Source organism: Drosophila novamexicana, unplaced genomic scaffold, assembly GCF_003285875.2.
Source record: "Drosophila novamexicana strain 15010-1031.04,08,12 unplaced genomic scaffold, DnovRS2.1 tig00000009-arrow-pilon, whole genome shotgun sequence".
In the NCBI taxonomy this organism is placed as follows: Eukaryota; Metazoa; Arthropoda; class Insecta; order Diptera; family Drosophilidae; genus Drosophila; species Drosophila novamexicana.
The window spans coordinates 2,690,344-2,711,679 of NW_020824766.1; the positions used below are offsets into that span (position 1 = coordinate 2,690,344).

Sequence of the window (21,336 nt, forward strand, 5' to 3'; positions counted from 1 at the left end):
AGGCCCCCATTTTTGCACCCTGCACCGCCATTTTTGATGGCACACGATAGCTATAAAAACGATACTCATAGTTATCGATTGGGGTTCCTTCATCTATATTACACTAATTTTTAATCATTTCTAAATATCTTTATTTATATTTATTTCAATCGTTTTTCTTTTAAATTAGAGTTTGAGTTTTTACTCGAATTTTACTTACAGAAAAATTATCGACACTGTCAATAAAGTTATCGATAATTTCCCACCTCTATACAGAAGCGTATCGTCTATTTTTTTCTCGTCGTGTCTGTGTGTGCTTAATTATTTGTTGTGGAAATTAAGCGCTTTTATTGTGCATAAAACTTTGAAAATTTGCATTTAACTGCAAGCATGGCATCAGAGGAAGAGAATGACGATAATTTCCAGGGTGAGTGCATTGTTTTTATCTGCATTTTAGTCTGCTGAAAATTTTTCGGCAGAATATGAATACCAAACCGTGGTCAGGTTCAAGCGAGTGAGCACCAGGCGTCAGCGGCTGCCGACGATGTCTCGTTGCCGCTGCCGCGATGCGTGCATTGTCTTTTATTATTGTTTTCATTTGGTTTTGTTGTGACCAATTGAATTATTTATTGTGAATACTTATTTTTTGTTTGGTTAGCTGTAATTTATTGCAAGTTTTGTGAAATTTTATATATGACGCGCGACATTTCACATTTTTGTGTCTCTCTCATTCTACACAAATTTATTGCATTTTTATATGCTGTGTTTCGCAAATGCAGCTTCTCTTTAATATATATAGCCATCTCGCTCTGACATCAAGAGCGCTCGCGAATTGAAAACATATGTTTTATACGCTTGTTTTGGTCTTTCTTTCTGTTTGAAAACGATGGCGCGCAATAAGAAATAAATTAACTTCTTATAAAACAGTTAAAATCATAAAAAAAAAATGTGTTGTTTATAATCTAAGTACGTACATGAATGTTTATTTGGAACGTTCAAAACCAAGTGACTCATTTCTGCAATAGTCGCCTCAAAATGCAATTTTTCTGTCAATGACATTTAAGCTCTTAATGGAGAGCTTATCGCTTAGCTAAGTGTGAAAATTCCGGTCTAGCATTTTGATATTAGGATGTGTATTTTTCGTTGTCAATTGCAAGTTTTACAAAAGCGCACTGGGTTAAATATCAACGCGATTGAATGTAGCACTAAATAATACCAGCAATACGAGCACAAGTGTTTGCATCCATTTGCAAATTATTGGTTGGTTTTTCTAAACGCGTACTATAGTCTACTCGCTCTATCCCACATAACTCAATATGAAAAGAGAATATTTTGCTAAAATCCGTGTGTACACACTGCACTTGCGCGATGTCGGCAGCACTCGCTCACTCTCTCAGCTCACAAACGCACTCGCAACCGCAACCGACGATAACGCCGCGTGAAGTGGGCTGCTTTGGAAATTTTACGATTCATTGTTGCTTGGACGTGGCAGCCATGACGTGATTTCTGACTTTGACTAAGAAAATTTTTTGTTAAAATTACATTTGTAAATTATAGAAAATTAACTTAAGGGGAATACGTGCATTATTAAGCCAGCAACAAGAGCTCAATTAAGTGTAAAATATAATGTGTGTGAAAACTATTGAAATTTATAAAAAAATTATTGTGTAAGAAAAAAAAATGAGAAAAATAATAATACATATACAAATATGTATGCAAAAATAAACGAATCTAAAATGTGTCCAATATGGAAAATATTGTTAAATTCTGGTTTCCGCCTTCCCCCGTTCCGTCGTGTTGTACATCGTTGATTGATTTCTCCACTTTTGTGGGTGTGTGTATGTGTGTGTGTTTCTCGGGCGGATCGTCGTTTAATCTGTCCGTTTAACTGTGACAGACAGTTGCCACCATTTACATTTGCAGTCGCCGTTCAATATCATTAACGTAGCCGTGTATTATATTTTATACATTTATACATATGTACATACACATATTTACGTCTGCTTGCGTGTGTGAGTTTGACTCTCTTGTACGGCAAGACAAGCTCCCTCGCACCGTGCGAGGAAGCTTGCGTATGTATGAAAGGTATATGCATGTGTGTTTGTGTATACGTGCGTATTATGCACGCGCGCGCTCCAGCAGCTCTCGTCCTCGTCGTCTCCCCGTCTCCCTAGTTCTCGCGCTCAACCACAAAAAACGTCAACCAACCGCTCTCACGTAGTCTTGTCGCCGACGAAAATCAGCCGCTGTCGATGTCGCCACCGCCGACGTCGTTGTCGCGTCGCCGTCGTTATTTACGCGATTTCAATTAATTTATAAATAATTTTACTTCCAACAACAAGCACAAGTAAAAATCGTCAGCAATATCATCTTTTGTGCATGTATAACAATTGCTAGTGTTTCAACTTTAAAATAATAAAAAAAATAAGAAAAAAACACCAACTACACACAAAGTAAGCAATAGAAAGTGGTAGAAAAAGAGAACAAAATTCGTTGGAATGTTGACAACAGTTAAACAACGCCGGGCCCATCCAAGGAGTAATGTGAATTCGTAATGCTTTTCCACTTGGCAGCTGACGTTGCTATTCTCAATTTAGTTTTTTCTTTTTTTTTCGACTGCCCCTGTAAATGTGTTTTTGAACAATTTGCCATCGACGCTGTTGCATTTTGCGGAGGCGTGCGTATGTGTAAAAGTTATCCTAGAAATCGTACGTGGGCGGGCAGCAGTTTTCCATATCTAATTTTAACATGTGATGTGCGCGTTGTTGTTGAGTGTGCTATCGATTAAACTACTACATGCCTATCGATAGACGGTCTATGCAAATTGTAGAAATTGATGATGCACTACTTCTACTAATAACAACAACAAACACTGCAGCACACATGTGACGTCAGTATGTTTATGCCCCCCCCCCCCCCCCCCCCCCCCCTCTTGGTTGTTTGTGCGGCGTCGTGTATTTCACAAGTTAGCATTCCAGCAGCTGTCTGCGCGTATCAGCATTTGGTGTGAGGGGATTGTATATCATGCAAGGCCCAATTCACGCCAAAAGTAGCAAAAGAAAAAAAAAGTTTAATAAACACAAAAAAAAAAAAAAACGTAAGGTCTTTCGCCAGCATTCGCTTGTATACGGTTTTTATTAATTTTCATTTATTATCATAATTTCTTCTGTTTCTCTGTTAAACTGTTGCTTGTTTATATAAAGAAAGTGTTTTACATTCATTTTACTCAATGTTTTATACATTTGGACAAGTAAACAACTGCATATTGATTTGACATTTCATAAATTGTTCAGAGCGAGAAAATGACACCAGAGACAAAATGTCGCGTCGTCGTCATCGAGCGAGAGAAATATCGTGTGGGGTGGGAGCGTCTAGCTGTGACTGCACTCCACTCGTTGCCCGATATTGTTTAGAATGTTTTGCGCTATTGCATTCATGCACATTTTATATGTGTGTGTGTTGTTGTTGTTGATTGGCAGAGTGAGAAAGGGAGAGAGAGAGGGGTTAGGCTTAGAAAAGTAGTAAAATGCAACTCCATATGTCAGGTGCCAAGTGCTTTGACGCATGTGCTTGTTGCTACTTGTGTACTTTGTGCTTGCGTAGATAAGCTAATATCTGTTGAATTTTAAATAAATACAATTTCATTTCTTGAAATATGTATACCTTGATTCAGTATTCATTGATTTTGCTTAAGATCAAGATCAATAAGGTCAGCCAAAGAGCATTTGGCTTTAATAAATTTCGAATTATTTAAGAGCTGGTAAATGAAGTCAAATTTAAGACGTTTTTTCTATTTTTTATGTCTATACATACAAATGCATATCCCCAACACACACACACACACACACAGAGCATTTATTTCTTACCCACCTTTGTCATTTGTGTGTGGAGGCACGGATTTTCTATAATTTTTATTTTCGCTCGCTGTTGCTGAGGGCCCCAACATCGAGACACACACACGCACTTATATTCACAAGCCTTGTGTATGTGTTCATGCATATGTATACAAACACAGAAAACTTGCATAAATCTGTTGAAAACATATATAAAAACTACAACAAAAACATCAACGCTGGCGTCCCAACCGAAATTAAATTCAATACAAGAAGTGAAAGTATTGTGTCTGTGTATTTGTGTGTGTGTCGGTGTGTCGGATCATGCCTTGCTTTTGAGCATGCGAGAGAGCAAATGGCGACCGTTGACGATAGTCATGCATTGTGATGCTGTCACGCTCGCACATATTGCATTTAATTATGCCAAAACAAGAAGCAGCCAACAACAAGTGGTGTTATTTTCTGTCCATGTATTCGAGTGTTTAAGTTGGCATTTAAAAACTTTACTTATTTCTTACTATTTATTAAAAAAAAAAAATACTTGTGACAATGTGCAAACCAACAGGTTACGCTGAAATTAACAAATTTTAACAGAGATTATTTTATTTCATCAAAGCACTTGAGGTTGTTGGAATTTCCGTCAAATATTCTGTTCACCCTATTTCAGAGAACGGCTCTCTTGGCAATTTGTTGTTGTTGTTGTATATAACGCGAATCTGTGGAGCCATATGTATGTGGTGTATTTTGTGTCAGTTGCTATTGCTCTTAAATTGTTTTTGTGTTGTACAAGTACACACAAATACAATGAGACAGACAGTCGGATATTGTTGTTGCTTGTTGTGCATGCGAATGAAATCGGCAGCGTTTGACATTGATTACCGTAATACCTTGTATACGTGTAGATGTGTGTGTGCGCTTTGTGGTTGCTTTTTTTTTATATTTGTGCAACTGCGCGCTGTTGTCTTTTTCACCTATTTACTGTAATTGTGTTGTTGTTGCTCGATCACGAGCGGAGAAGGAGAAGGCCGTATCGCTTCTCATACACACATGCATATATGTATGTACATGTATGTGTATGCATGTAAGTATAAGTAGGTACAGTGGTGCTTTTTTATTTTTGTTGTTTCAGTTGATTTGTCACAAATATTTATGTATTGCATTTGTATGATACATACGGGCGCCCACAACTCGCTTTTTTAATGCACAGTGGGACAAAAGTACCAATGGATATGTTTTGTGAAATCCCGTTTGATTATCGGGCATTTAAACAAGTTGCAAACAATTGAAATGTTTCGGTATAGAGTTTCATTGTGTTGTTATTTTTATGTTATACGTGGCTTAATTGTACTAAGGAATGCGGCGATTCTCTCAGTGTACGTTACTTTGGCCTCAGCCCTATACAACAACAACAAAAAAAGGTGAAAGTGAAGGTCATTAATATTTGCATATGGGAATATTTACGCATTAAGAGTGCACAAGTATGATAAGTCACAACGAATATGCCAAACAATTAATTTTTCTGACATTTACGCACATACATACGTACATATGTATGTAGGCTTGTCTGCCTGACTATTTTTGCCGCCATTGTAATTTTGCACGCTATAGATACCTACATACACATACACATATACATAGATATACATATACCCGCATTTTTGTGAAAGACATTTTAAACAGACCTTTAATTGGTTCAATAGTTTTTTTAATGTTATCGTGTGTTCTAAATAACGCAATTGTTTCTATACGCCGAGGCAACTCAATTTTTGCTCCAGTTGTTTTATGTGAAAAGCAAGGTAACTATTTTGCTGTTAGGGGTGTGTCAAATTCAAATACAAATACAAAAATACGTTAAAATTTGTACGATAAATGTTATCGAGATGAATATTCAGCGCGTTTTATATACATATATGTAAGTGCTATTAATTAGTTTGTTGAGACAGTGTTGCAAACTGTCGGTACGAGAACAGCGCGCGTTGCCAACCAACTGCATAATTGTCACACGTCAAGATTTATGGGCGTGTGTGTGTGTGAGTTTTGTATGTGTATGCATATTGTGTGTGTCTGTCTCTATGTTTTGATTATTGTAATCCGTCGTTAACTTTGGCATAGTTTCGTAGTCAAGAAAACAGAAAATAAAACCAACATTTAAATTACCAACCAACAACAAAAACTGGATACAAGAGCTGGCTGCTCGCTGTCGTCAACGTCAACGTTGTTGTTGTTGTTGTTGTTGTTGTTGTTGTTGTTCGTGTGTTGCTCGGCCCTCGTTTTTGTAGTGTGCCACCCGACTTGTTACATATATCGTTGTGTTATTGCTGTTGCTGTTTTGCGGTTGGTTTAGTCATACTTACGGCTGCCTATAATGTTTATATAATTTTCGTATCTTTTTTTTTGTTTTTTCCTTTTCCACTTGCATACCGAGGTTTCTTATTGGTTGTGCTCTGCTCTTATAAGTTGTGGGTTGGGTTGTGGTGTTGTAGTTTATTTTTCTCTGAGTGTGTTTGTGCACTCCATAAGACAAAGCGCAAGTTTGGTGCGCTATTTGTTGATTTTTTCCCCCTTACTCTTTTAAGTGCATTTTCTTCTTTTAGTGTAGAAACTGAGTGCGTTTCTTTTAACATTCATAGTTCTTGCTCTTGAGTTATCGATATTATTTACTGACGGCATGTTCATTTTACAACACTATAATTTGTGTGTTGATCAAAATCCAATGATTGTTCTTCAGGGCTGAAAGCACCAAATTATTGCCGGGGATTTAGCTTAAGATTCGAAAACCAGGCTTTGACTTAATTCGTTTTAAATTTGTAGTGAATTTATTTTACGTTCTAATCATTCTCGTATAGAAATTGCGATTCTAATTAGATCTCTACCCAAAATTGTCATCTACCAAATATGTATGGATTTATATAATTTTTTTTACTGATATTTACAGACGAATACTGAAATAGTTGACGTGTTTTGTCTCAATTATTTATAACTTATATGGGAGTTCTTAGAGAATTTGGACTATCTAAGAACAGGGACTTAAATTTGTAATCGTCAACCGCCTTGCTAAAATATTCTTTAGCTCTGCTTAACTACAGACAACAAGGCCGGAAACATAAAAGATGTGAAGGTTAGGGCTGGCTTCGACGTTCTACTTTTAAAGCTAAAACAAATAGATAGACATTCACAAAATCCCGTGTACAGTCATAGGAAAAACACAGGTAAAAAAAGAGCTCATTAAAAAGAAAAAAAGTAAATACCACAAACAAACAACGAAAATTCTGCGGAAGTTCAATTAACAAAATCACAAAATGGGTTTAACAAAACGAAACAGTTCAAAGGTTTCCGTTTAACTATGAAACGGAAAACTAACGCGAGCCACATTTCCAAAAGTTTTAATAAACAATTATAGATATATATATTTATATATATATATGTTTATGCAAAGTGCATTCTTATTTGGGACAGTAACAAACAACAAGTATAAATGTATAATGAATTGATTGTATAAAGAAGTTGATTGTACGATCAATTTGGCTGACCTTCAGTCATTTTCGAAGATATACAGCTATAGCTATAATATAATATGCCGAATACAAAATGAAAATAAATGTATGTATATTCATTTTAAGTAAATACGAGAAAGAAGGGCGAAGATTTAATACCCTTGCAGACGAAAACAAAATGTTTGTCAGACAAGCATCTCATTTCCTATTTATTGTTCCAATGTAGATATAATTTTGTATATATGTAGAGAGCATAAACCCTTAACTGACGACTTTGGTCAATATAATGTGAAAAACGAAAAAGTTTTCCATACAATTACTTAATTTTATACTGATCGTACCTTATGGTCCGATCTAGCCGAGGGATCATGACGAAAGGTTTAAACTGCAAGCTTTCTGAGAAACTCGACTGTTGATACTGATCAAGAATATATATACTTAACTGGCTTCAACTATGCGTTACACATTGCGACACAAAATTATAATACCCACTGCAAGGGTATATAATATACACAGACACAAACAAGCTGGTTGCTGGGCTGGGGGAATACCAGTCCAGTCTCCGTAGCCAAGCTCAGTTAAGTTAACGGCTGTGCTGTTTGTTTGGAGTCCGTTTTTAGTCCAGTTCCAAATTGCCAACGTCGTTGGCTCTATCTCCGTCTCTGTCTTGCGCTTAGACAAGCCTCAACTCGCCTCACGCCGCTCGCTCTTGCGCTCTCCAATAAGAAGCCATAATCCAATTGAATCTGGGGAAGACAAGTTTTTTTTGTCTCAGAAAGCTTGCGGCAGAGCTTTAAGCTTTGCTTTGTCTCTCACTCGCTCCACTTGAACAAACTCAAGCGTCACTTCGCATCGGCTTTGACTTCGTTACGTTTCGAGCCTTCTAGCTATGTTTTTTTTTTGTTTTTGAATCGGGTTTTAATTTTTTTTTGGTGTTGCTGATTAGCATTCACATCTGTATGTGTGTGTCTGTATGGGTGTAAGTGGCAGAAGATATCGGCGCGTCGATCGAACGCCAACATTTCGAAACAACAACAAATAGTTTTTTTTTTTATATGAATTTTATTTAAGTTTAAACTTTCAAGTCGATAGAGAGAAAAAAAAGCACACACAAATGCCGACTTAATTGGGAAATAAACAAGTCCATAAGCTCGAACCAGTTATTATCAACGCAATTAGTCTGCATTGACGCAAATTTGTTAAAAACATTTGTTATCATTTGGAACAACATTTTGTTGAAAACCAAAAACTTCAAACAAAGCTATTTAGTAGATAGTTTGAATAGTTAATAGGCTGGCCTTAAACTGGGCCACATTAGATTGCCCTCAATGTCGGTCACAGACAGACCAAAGGCCTGAGGAATTCATAAATAACATATTTTGGAATGTTTTTTATAAAAATAAACGTATTACATTTAGTTGATACTTCAACATTTTACTAATATTATTTATATTGTTTAAACAATTTGTGGCTTTATTTGAAATGAATTTATCCGGTTTATTTAAAACTGGTTTTTCTTTAAATTCTAAATACACGTTTAGCCGTTTTTAATTAAAATTAATACAAGCACCTTCGCACGATCATTAAAAAAAAGAAAAAAACAACAAATTGAAAGCCAAATTGTGCTTTTTCTCCTTCTCTCTCTTCTCGCTCTCTTTCTCTTTTTGCTTTTAGTGTGTAAAGAGTTGTTTGTCGATTTTTTTATGCGGTAACTTTTTTTTTGTTTTTTAATTAATAGATAAGAACGTGCACATAAAAAACCCAACACAGACCCAAAAAGCACGCATTTCTTATCTTATCAAAATAAATGAAACCAAGTTTTATGCCCATTCACGGTCAATGTTTTTTTTTCTTTTTAATTTGATTACAATTTGTGTGCTTCTTCTTCTTGAATCTGACACTCACGCGAGCGAGCGTGCGAGCGAGAAGGCAAGAAAAACGCATTTCCGTTGAACTTTTTGTTTGTTAAAAAGCAACAAATTATGCAATCATCACTTTTGTGTTTTTTTAAATCGGTCATTGAACGTTTATTTGACGGGCTCGGGAACGAGGTATTTGTTGTTGTTGTTGTTGTTGTTGTTACCCGTTCAGCCAGATCTTCCAGGTGACGCTTATAATTCGATTGGTTCGCGCTTCTTCTTCTTCTTCTTGTTGTTGGTTTGGAGGGCAAATTGCGAGTCCGTTCAGGGCACAGTTCATTGTACGCGTTCGCTTTGTGCTTGATTTGCTCTCTCGCTCTCGCTCTCTCGTTCTCTCCTTTTCAGAGAGACCAGCACGTAACATGCTCTTTTGTTAAAAAAGTTGCCTCTTTAACTGCCTTGGCCTTGAAATTTACAGTTTTTGCATGGGTGGTATTTAAACAATTCATGAGTAAATAATTACAAATATCAAACAACTAATTCCATTTCCCATTATTCGAATTGCTCAGATATTAATTGTATGTAATTAAAGAATCAATATCGTGACGTTGAAGCGAACTTCTTGCGAACTGTTTATATGTATGGGAACCACATTTCCAGAGTTATGACTCATTGGTTATTCCGCAAACATTTGCAGTATGAATTGTGCTTAGAATAACTGTGTTTACATTCCCAATTGGAAGTTGGTGGGTTTAAGAGGATGTTGGAAAGTTTTGCTGTAGGCACAAACAGCGGAGTCAGAGCCAGAGACTTGGAATTCGGAATATACATATGTACATGTATGTAGGTTCTGCCATTAAAATGAGGTTAGGTTAGAAGGAAGTCTGGTGCAGGGTATATTATTGCCGGTCACGAGTGCAGGCATTTTGAAATACTGTTGCAATCTTTATATTTGCTGTGAAGCGATTTATCGACGATTCCCCAATACCCTGTTGCAATGCAGGCTGGGCATCGTTTAACGCCTTTCTCAACATGAAAATAAATAAATGTGTATTTTCACACTGTGATGCCTGTGCCATGAGTCACATTTTTGTTATAATGCCTTTTCTTCTTCTTGTTGTTGTTTTTATTTCTACTCTAAAAATAGCAAAAGTGTTGAATATACGAAATTCAAAATATTGCCATAACATATACTCTCATGCATATACACGCATATACATACACATGAATATACATATACACATACACATGTATGTGTGTCTGCTCTCGCTGCCCGTTTTTGTTTTTGTTACTGTTAATGCATCGTGCACAACGTGTGCATGATGGCAATTTGGGATTCCCGTGTGGCCAATTACCCTCGAAAGAGAGAGAGAGAGAGAGAGAGAGAGAGAGAGAGGGAGAGAGGGAGAGTGGAGTTGCGTCGGTTGCCTTTTATCGTTGCTGCGACAATTGATTATTTATTTTACACACACACACGCACGCACACTCACAATCAAGCGCGAGAGACTTGCACTCCACAGCGCCCTCTTTTTATTGTGTAAAGTAATTTTTTTTTTGTCGCATTTTTACTGGATTTTTGGTTTGACGTTTTGTGGCTTTTGTGCTGCTCTACAACAATTTTGAACATCTGTTCGAAGTTGGGCTTTGTTTTGTTGCTGTGCAGCGTTTATAAAGCGTACATTTTGATATGATTTGCACGTATTTAAGCACACACAAAACTTTATTTGCATATTGTGCGTATGATTGTCTTTCAGAGTTGCATGCGTTTGTTTGTTGTTATTTTGTTTTTGTGGTTCTGCCTATATATCGATTCAACGGAATTTCGATCGATTTGGCGAAGGTGGCAACGCTGCATTTAGTGCTAGTCTCTCTCTCTCTCTCTCTCTCCCTCCCTCCCTCTCATTTGACATTGTTATCAATGTTTTTTGTTGCCATAAAGAAGCGCAGCACAAAGCAAAAACTGTCCGCACAGCTGTCAGCTGCACGGGTGCGTTGCCTGCATGTGTGTGTGTGTGTGTGTGAGTGTATGTGCGCATTTACTCATACACATTACACACATGTACATCTGAATGTACTATTATGTATGTATGTATGTATGTATATTTGTATATATTTTCGAACTTGTGAGATTTTTCCTACCGCCCTTTTCTCGAGCATTCCGTTGCACACGTTCACGTTCACACGTTTTTCATAGGTTTCCTGCATATCATGCTTTTCGGTGGTTGTTGCTCCTGTTTTACTATGAAGCCTGCGGCCAGCTGTTGGCTGCTTCAAGTCCTCACACAAACGCATACAAACACACAGACACAGACAGGCACATTGCGTCTCGTCCGTTTTGCTGTCTCGTGTCGTTGTCGTCACGCGCAGTGCATTGGCCTTTCGCTCACAAGGGCTCTCAATGCTATTTAAGCGGCGTTCCTCCGAACGGCCGTTTTAACAAATGGCCGCCGCCGCCGACGACGTCGCGCGCGCTTCAAACTTGAAATTGTATTATTATTGTTGTTGTTGCTCTTTAGGTTTTTGGTTTTTTATTCGGTTAATTTGTTTAACGTCGTTGGCTGCAAATTTGCTGTTATTGGAACCAAGAAACACACACAAACATACACACACACAAGCGCGCGCGCGCCAACAAATCAGGGGCAACATTATTTGTTGTTTGTATAAATGAACTTCAAGCTGTTACCTTGGCGCAAATCTTTTCTTTGTATTTTTATGAGCTTTTAAAGTTTTGCGAATTAGCCATTAAACTCATCCTGTTTAACTCCAACTACACACATACGTACATACATACATACATACATACATACATGTACGTACTTATTATCCAATGATCAGCAGGACGGATATATGCGAGACAGAGACAGACATACATACATAGTTTACCTGACTTTTATGACTTTGTTTTGCTGTCACTTTGACAGCTGCGGCGACCTGCCTGCCAGATTTGTTTCCTGCTGGTTGTAAAAACCCCGCAAGAGAACAATCAGGTGTGCGCTCGCTCTTGCCTACTTCCATTGCATATTCTGCAAATGTAAAACACATTTCCATGTACATACATGAATACATTATGATGCATGTATGTATGTATATTAGTAAGTGAAGTGTAGCTAAAATTCCTAGCACAAAAACAAACAGAGATAAGCCCACCACCACACGGGCTAGCCTAGAGCTGCGTTGAAAAGACAAAAAGCAGGCACGACAAGACGCGAACGAACGAGCACAAGACTAAAATACTAACACGACACATACATACATACATAGACATAGGCATGCCTATATGTACATACATACATCCAATCATATACACAAGCGCATCGGCAAAGATCTCTGGCTGCTACGGTAAATCTACCTGAAAGCGGAAAATTTTCGTATGCAAAAATGTCAAAAGTGAACAAAAATTAACAACACTAACATGGAGAAAAAAAAAATGACATTCGGGTGTCCGGCGGCTCGTGCGCTCTTCGTACTCGCCTTGTGCTCTCTTTGCGTGAAGAGTGTCGCTTAAGAGAACTTGTGTGTAGCGTAACGGTGTGCAACGTAAACATAAAACAGCTGTGCCACACGTAAGGAAAACGTATGATCGCGTGCGCGTAACGTACACAAACACAATTCAAAAGAAAAAAACATAACGCAACAACGGCTCTCAACGGTGGGAAGCGGAAAGGCAAATGAATTAAGGCAAACGAAAAGAAACCAGTGCTACCTATTTTTAACATAACTTATCCATTTAAAGTGTAGAGTGAAACTAAAAGCAAATGCGTAATATTAATTAAAAGTAACAAATCAGAAATTGAGGAGAGCAGCACAACTACAATAAAACAAGCACCAGCAACAACTATAACAAAAAAAAACAACGCATCAATTATTTATCACGCAGCAGCAGCAACAACAACTAAGTATGCAAATATACTTGTATAATGTAAAAGTGATTCTCACCCAAATTGGTCACTATTTTTATAGAACAACCAACCATCAGCGGCGGTAGCAACAATATTAACAACAATAAACTCATCGTCCAATTGAGTAGCACGAGAAAAACACCGCACTTGCCTATCGATTGCCCGTCAAACCGATATATACACAGTTTTCAACACTGTTCGGCCGAAGAGCAAGCACAGCTGATTGTGCCTGGTTGGCTGTTGTGTTTTTTGGGTGTGCGCGGGGCAGTGAAAGGTTGTCTGCGTGCCGAGCGACCGACAAATAACAGTATAACAAGAGCATCAACAACTACTGTGTGTGTGACGTGGTGGAAACAACAGAACACAACACAACAACAACAACAAAACACACACGACCACGTCGTGCAGGTGGCAGTTTAGAACAGCTGTTTCAACACATCAAAACTATAAAAAGCCAATGAAATCTACAAAGCGCTGTCGACTATTTAATGTAAATACATTCACATAAACATACCTATATTGTAAGTACATTAGTATTTGCGTCTTCTGCTTCTTTATTTCAATTCGTTTAAATATTTTGTTTTCATATTGTGTTGTGACGCGTGCCCCCCCCACGCCTGTAGCTTTTCCAACAGTGGTGAGATAATTACACACTCGTTCGTATACATTCAACAATAATAACAACAAGAACCAAGTAAGCTAAAGTTTTTAATTTTTGCTAAGACGTGCAACGGGCCGCAAGCTATTTCAGATAGACAGACCTACCCACACATTAAAACGAAAAAAACCCCGTGTATAAGTAAATGTACGAAGATAAGCGAATGTGTTGTTGCTTTTGAGCAAAAAAAAAAAACCGTAAGGTCTCCACGCATAACACAACACGCTCTCGAAGAGCGGTTGAAAGAGAGAAAGAAACGCATAGCGAAAGAGAGCCGCCACCAATACGAATAACGGACTGGCCAACGGCCAGCGGCAGAGTGCCAAGTGCGCACATTAAATTGCAAACTTGTTTTTCATTTTTGCTCTGCGCTTCACTTCCATAATAACTATATTACAATAACAACAACAACAAATGCTTGTCAGCAGTAGTAGCAGTAGTAGCAAGTGATACAAGGCACGTACGTATTTCAAACGAAACATCGAGACGTTGTTTGGTCGCTGATTTTCAAGACGAAACGGAGCGAGTGAGCGTGCGAGAGTAAAGCGAAAGAGCGCCAAACTGATCGCGCCTATTATACTCAGTACTCAGTGCATGTGTGCATGTGTGTGTGTGTGCGAGAGACACGACGACTTTTGCTGTTGATCTACTCCGTCGCGTCACACACTCGTCGACTTCGCTGTCTTAGCATTGTCAACGGGGCGGTGGTGAGCGGTGTAATAATAAACGAGTGCACAGCAGCAGCAGCAGCAGCAAAGCAGCAACGGCAACGGCAACCACTTGAAAGCAACTCGTTTCGATTTCATTTAGCAGATACCTTTTGTACGTTGATTAAGATACCTTGGACACACAGACACGAGCAAATTTTTATGTGAAAAAGGAAATAAAATGCAATTTTACAATTTATTTGTAAGCAAAACAAAATATAACGCGTGAAAAATACGTTAAATTCCAGTGCCGCCATATGTGTGTTAAAATAACGCAGCAAATTGCCAATCAAAACCGTCTTGAGTAAAAGTGTTGGCGTAAAAACCCATAATCATGCATATGTATGCATGCATATATACTCACGCACACAAAAGCAAATGAAAAAACAACAAAATAAGTGTTAAAAGGCATTAAAAAGTTAACAATATTTCGAGTGCCTGAACTCTGTGCCTACAATTCCGAATCTGATAGTGCGAGTGTGTGCGTGTGCAAAGAAAGAGATATTCACACATATGTATGTATATGCAGCTAATATAGAAGTGGACAAAAAATATAATAAGCAGCAAAAAAATTTATATATATACATATAAAAAAAATCAACGTACAAACACAGATGATTTTTAGCAAAAAATAAAAAAGCGAAAAGAAAAAAGATCAAGCAGCAGCAACAACAACAACAGTGAGTGGTGAAGCCAATCAAAACAGCAGTTGTCCCGCTTTAACACGCTGTGATCGGCGAGAGCGCGAGAGCAGAGCCAACAAACCAGCGAGCACACACACACACTACCAAAAGCAGTCAAGCGACGTGTGTCCATATCGGTGTATGTGTATGGATGTGTGTGCGAACAGCATTGATTGCTCGCTCTGCTGTCTTTGATTTTGCTTATGGCTGCCGCCCGACTCACACATACATATTGACAACTTGAGCACCTGGCGCAGGAGTCACACTTTCAACTGAAGCAACCAAAAGTTACAACAGCCATTCGCACGCCTTACACACCGACATGTCAAAGCAGCAACAACAACAGTAACAACAACAGCAGCAGCAACAGCAACAACAACAACAAGAATTGCAATGCATACATGCCTACCTTAACCCAATTAAAATACATACCATATTATTTAACAAAAGAAATTGTGTTATTTGCAAGTGGCACACAAAGAGAGCAGCAACAACGTGCAGTGCAAATATGAACCAGACTTGACGAAAGTAGAGAGGCAACGAGAGAGAGAGAGTGCGAGAGAGAGAGAGAAATGAGACCTATGTATACGGAAGTGAAATTCTCAAGCAACAACAAAAATATTAAGAGTTGTGCGTGTATTTGTATTCGTGCCTGCATTTCAAATCAAAAATTGAAAACAAGAAAGAAAAGAAACGCAACGACAACAGCAACAATAGCAACAGTAACAACAGTAACAGCAACAACAGCAGAAGCAGCAGCAGCAGCAAGTTTGCAGCGCAGCTCAAAACTCTCAGGAGAGCGAGCACAGTGCACACATGCGCATGCATGCATTCAGTAGTATGTATTAATGTGTGTGAGTGTGTGTGGTGTTTAATTTTTTTTTGTGAAGCTATGCATTTACCTCTGTTCACGTCTTAGCAACAACGTAAATTTTACTTGCGATTACAACATACTAAAGAAAACATTTATAAATTGCACAGAAACTAAAACAACAATCAGTTGCCATTGTCGGCCCCAGGCTTCTTCTACGTCACATTTGAGATCAGGATTGGTGCCAGCAGCGACGCATTGCAACAATATCCTGCAACAAACACAACTACAACAACTTCCTGTTAACGTTGCTTCCATTTAATTCTTCCGCGCAAAAAAAAAAACAAAAAAAAAAAAAGCACTAAATTCTTTAATTTATTGTTCAACACTGGCGCGCTAGCCGAAAAAAAAAACGAATATTTGCCATTTTGCCACGCAAACGTCACAGCGACTAAGCATCCAACTTAACAGCAAATACAACGTGTAGTTCAAGTAATTAACAAAAACAAAACAACTAGAAAAAATTATCATTGTGATCATCAAAATCATAATCAAGAATCAACTTTTGAGGGGGGCGGACACGTTATGAGCAATTCGATTGCATCAACAAAATGCCTGCCCAATGTCTCGCTCTCGTCCGGAAATTATGGTATGTCCCAAAGCCACCGTTACACCGATGATACAAAGGAGTATATATTCCTTAAGCTAACCGACTCTGCCTTCCGTGCCATCGAGGAATATCAAAGAAACGAGAATGCCAAACGCCTTGCGCCCGGCCAGTGTGCAAAAATTCAATGCAATGGCAACACTGGCGTCATACACTTCCCGCTGCCAAGCAGCGATAACAGTTCTGTTAATAACAGCAGCGGCAATGGCGGCAGCGGGATGGAAAACGGCGGACGTAAATTTGGCTTCACCATTGACGAACTGGAGGGCACATTGGAGTGCATACAGCAGCAGCACGAGGGACTCGATGTCCTTGGTGCATTGGCGCGACGAATGCGAATTCATGCCAACGATGATGTCTACGATACAACGCGATCCAAAATGGCCCGGGCCGAGGAGACGGAGAAGAGCAAGTGTATACGGGAGATCAAGCCAAATCAATCGGATATTGGGCGTAAGGTGAAGAAGCCGGCCTCGGCATCATCGCATCACAGTGGGAACAACAACAACAGCAACAACAACAGCAACAATAGCAGCAATAGTTTTAACAGTAACAATAGTCGTAAGTTAGTTTCATCGCCATTTAATGGCCTGACATCGTCGTCATCATCAGTTGCAGCAGCAGCAGCAGCAGCATCAGCGGCAGCGGCAACAGCAGCAATCACAATCGCCTCACGCTCGCCCAATCCCAATACGTTGGGTGCCAGCGGCACAGTCAATGGCAGTCGCAGCACAGCCCTGGCCAACACATTCGCCAATGGTATCTCACAGGGCTGTGCGCTCAGCGGCAGCTCGCCCAGAGAGCACAGCACAACAGCAACTGTTGCTGGCACAGCAGCAGCAGCAACAGTTGGTTGCAGCAATGGACGCAATAAAATGCTCAACGGCAGCGGCAACAATTCGCGCAGTGGCAATGCCAAATCAGGCGGCGGTGGAGCAGGTGGGGCAGGTAATGGCAACAAAATGTCGGATGTATCGCGGCGCAGCATTCGCGAGCGTTTGATACATTTGCTGGCATTGAAGCCGTTCAAGAAGCCCGAGCTGTATGCACGCCTCAAGAACGAGGGCATCAAGGATCGGGAACGCAATCTAATTGGCAATATACTCACGGATATAAGCACCATGTCGCATAATACGTTCAATTTGCGCCGCCAGATCTGGAACGATGTTGATGAGAATTGGCCGTTCTTCAGCGAACAGGAGCTGCAGCAGCTAAAGCGTCGCAAGCCACAGAATCTGACGCCGCCCATGAGCTCCGATGCGGGCAGCTCCACCTCCGGACAGAGTCCAACGTCCACGCACACGGGCAGCCCGCCGCCGTTGCTGCTAATGCCACCAAATGTCGGACAGCAATCGGGCGGCGGCGGCGGACCCGGCAACGGCGGCAATAGCCTGAAACGGAGCAGCATCGAGTACGATGAAATGTTTAGCACGGTGCATCCGAAGAAACAGCGCATCAGTCATTACAACAGGGAGTCGGGCGGCGGTCCACAGTTTACAGCCGCGCCCGCTAACTGCCCCAACTCGGGCACGTCCTATCGCAGTCGAAATGCTGCCGCCTATACGCCGCCGCAGCGCCAGCATCCGCAGCTGGACGAGCACAGCAGCAACGATTTGACCTACAGTGTGCTGGACAACCTGGACGAGTTCCGTAGCATGACAGCAGCAGCTGCTGTTGGCGAGCAACAGCAACAACAGCAGCGCAGCAGCAGCAGCAGCAACAGTCGACGTGGCAGCGGCGGCTCCGCCAAGCAGAGCAGCAGCAGCAGCAGCAATGGCAACGGCAACGGCAACGCAGACAAGCGCAACTCGACGGGCAGCAACTCGAGCAGTTCCAGCGGCTATGAGACGCAGCTGGAGCGCAACAGTCGTCAGTCGTCGGCAGCGCAGACGACGGCACGAAAATCCTCAACAACGCCGCCCAAATTAGCTGCCAGCTTTGTGCGACAATCGACACAGCAGCAACAACAGCAGCAACAACAGCAGCAACAACAGCAGCAGCAGCAGCAGCAACAACAGCAGCAGCCGCAGCCACGTGGCAACAGCTTCAGCAGCAACAACAACAATGCGCACGATGAGTACAATTCATACAACAACAACACGCATGCCGCGTCCAATAGCAAAAAGCGCACGAGTAGCAGCAACAGCAACGGACAACGTCAACGCAACAGCACCAGCAGCAGCAGCAACAATCACGTCTATCAACAGCAGCAGCAACAGTTGCAGGCGCCAGTGCAGCAGCAGCAGCAACAACAACAACAGATGCAGCAGCAACAGCAGCAGCAGCAACAACCTTATCATAATCGCGAGTCGACGAGCAAAAGCGCGAATGGAAGCGGCGGCAACAATCAGACGACGGCCAAGCATCCGTCGCCCACACAGCAGCTGGCGGCGGCTGCGCATGCGTATGCGGCGGCAACGGCGGATGCTGATGCGAATGCCACGCCCCGTTACGATTTCAGCCAATATGCGCCCATACGCACGCTGGAGGTGCGCAGGCGCTATAAGACTGAATTCGAGAGCGACTACGACGAGTATCGCAAACTGTTGACCAGCGTCGAGGATGTGCGCAATCGTTTCCAGGATCTGTCCAAGCGTCTGGAGGGCGCCCGGCGACGCGGCGGCGGCGACTACGATCAAATCAAGCGGCAAATTGTTAGCGAATACGAGCGCATCAATAGCGATCGCAGCATTCACAAGGACAAGCTGAGATTCGACTATCTGCACGCCAAGTTGGCGCACATCAAGCAGCTGGTCATGGACTATGACAAGACTCTGATGAGCGCCACGGCAGCAACAGCAGCAATGCCGGAGCCAGCAGCTGAGGCTCAGGCGGCGGCAGCACGTTTGGCGGAAAGCAGCAACTGCAACAGCAACATGCAACAGCAGCAGCAGCAACAACATCGCCAGCAGCAGCAGCAACATCATGCTGTGGAAACGATACAGCAACAAGAGCAGCAACAGCAACAGCAGCAGCAGCAGCAACATTTCATCAACAACAGCAACAACCACGAGAGCGACTCGGATGACAGTTCCGGCAGCTCCGATTCCAATGATGATGATGATGATGACGATGAAGATTGCGAAGATTCCAACTCCAACACAGACGACGACGACGAAACCTACTGAGAATAAACGAATCAAACAACAACGCAAAGCTACTTCTTGATAAAACGATAAACGAAACAACAACAACAACAACAAAAAGGCTGCAGTTGCAGTTGCAACCAATGTAAAAAGGCAAAAAAAGAAACTATTATACATAAATATATATATATATATATATTATTATATAAATATATTACACACCTAATCTAGTAAAAAGCAACACCAACAACAACAACAACAACAAAACACTTGTACTAAGATGAAAGTAAAAACAACAACAACAACAAAATGTTCAAGTTATGTTAACAATTATAAACGAAAGGCAGGAAAAAACAACAACAACAAGAAAAACAACAACTATTTGCAAAAAGGAAAAACAAATCAAAATGAACAAAAAATCAATAATTTTTTTTTTGTACACTTGAAAACTGAGTAAAAACGAAAATGTCAACTTTTGTTTGTTTTTGTTTTTTTTTTTTCTTCTAACATTTCGTGTGTAATAATAATTAAAAAATATGTTTATCAAGCAACTTTTTAAATAATATATAAACTTTTATATAAACTAGAGAGAAAAAAAAACTCTTTTTCTATTGAAAATGTTTCCCTTTTTACAACAACAACATCAACAATCATTTGTTACGCATTCGCTTCATTATTATGATAATTATAATTATTATTTTTTTTTTATATATGAGTATATAATTTCCTATCCATGCACTCTGATATATATATTATACCGGGAACAACAATAATAACATATGATTTTATGCATGCGCACAGTGTGCCGAGAGCAATTTGTGCCTGTGCAGCTGGCAATACACACACACACTCACACACACACACACTCACACACACAGACACACCTTTATATATATATATATATTAACTTGTTGTGGTGTTGCATGCGGGCGTGCCTCTTTAACAATAGACTGAACGAACTTTGAAACGGCTTTTTTCATTTTTGCCAAATTGTGTAATTCATTCATATAATTTTGTATGTTTGTTTAGTTTGATTTTGTGTGTAAAATTGTTGAAAAATAGTTAATTTCTGTTATATATATATATATAATATAATATACGTCATGCTCAGAACACAGTTTGTTTTGTTTCTTCTGCCAATTGGCCCAAACGCACGTCTCGAAGCAAGACAAGGTTCTGCTCAAAAAACACAAAACATTTAAGAAGAGTTCATCAATTTACTAAACAAATGAGTTATAGACATGATTGTGTGCTAGAGATTGAGAGCTAGTTTCTAGTTTCTGAAACAAATTGAAAAAGCACGCTGCAGACGCTTCCTTAAAGATATTTATGTGCATAAGGAATCAAAAAAAAAAATGAAGGATATATATATTGCTTGAGAAGGATTATTCAATAATTTGCTGAAACAAAAGAAACAAACGACAAATCCTTTTGTTAGCTATTTCGTTGCACTATTTTTTATATAACATATTTAAGTGTAGTAGAAGCAAAAACAAAAACAAAAACGAAACGAAAAGGGAAAATCAAATGAAACATTGAGATCAAGTTGCAAAAAATCAAGCGTTTAAAATCGATTTGTAGCAATTACAAAACAACAAACAAACAAACAAATGATATATACAATTTATATACAACAAAAAACTATATATATATATATATA

At 39.9% G+C, this 21,336-nt stretch overlaps 2 protein-coding genes across 2 annotated transcripts in view; both read left to right on the plus strand.

Annotated features, from left to right (window-relative positions):
- The first annotated feature begins 198 nt into the window (after positions 1-198).
- LOC115769107 (chromodomain-helicase-DNA-binding protein Mi-2 homolog) overlaps positions 199-21,336 on the plus strand; it is a 28,218-nt gene continuing 7,080 nt past the window's right edge. The window contains exon 1 of the mRNA XM_030713820.1: positions 199-406. Within this exon, the coding sequence (XP_030569680.1) occupies positions 370-406 (37 nt within the window). The 5' untranslated portion in view covers positions 199-369. The remainder of the gene's footprint in view (positions 407-21,336) is intronic.
- Positions 16,290-19,829, plus strand: LOC115769118 (RNA polymerase II elongation factor Ell). Its single transcript, XM_030713826.1, has one exon. It carries the CDS (start codon positions 16,509-16,511, stop codon positions 19,716-19,718), a length of 3,210 nt encoding a protein of 1,069 aa, XP_030569686.1. The 5' UTR covers positions 16,290-16,508; the 3' UTR covers positions 19,719-19,829.

Bases quoted from the DNA above. Each gene is read 5' to 3' on its own strand.
- LOC115769118 (XM_030713826.1), top strand. From the start codon at position 16,509: ATGAGCAATTCGATTGCATCAACAAAATGCCTGCCCAATGTCTCGCTC.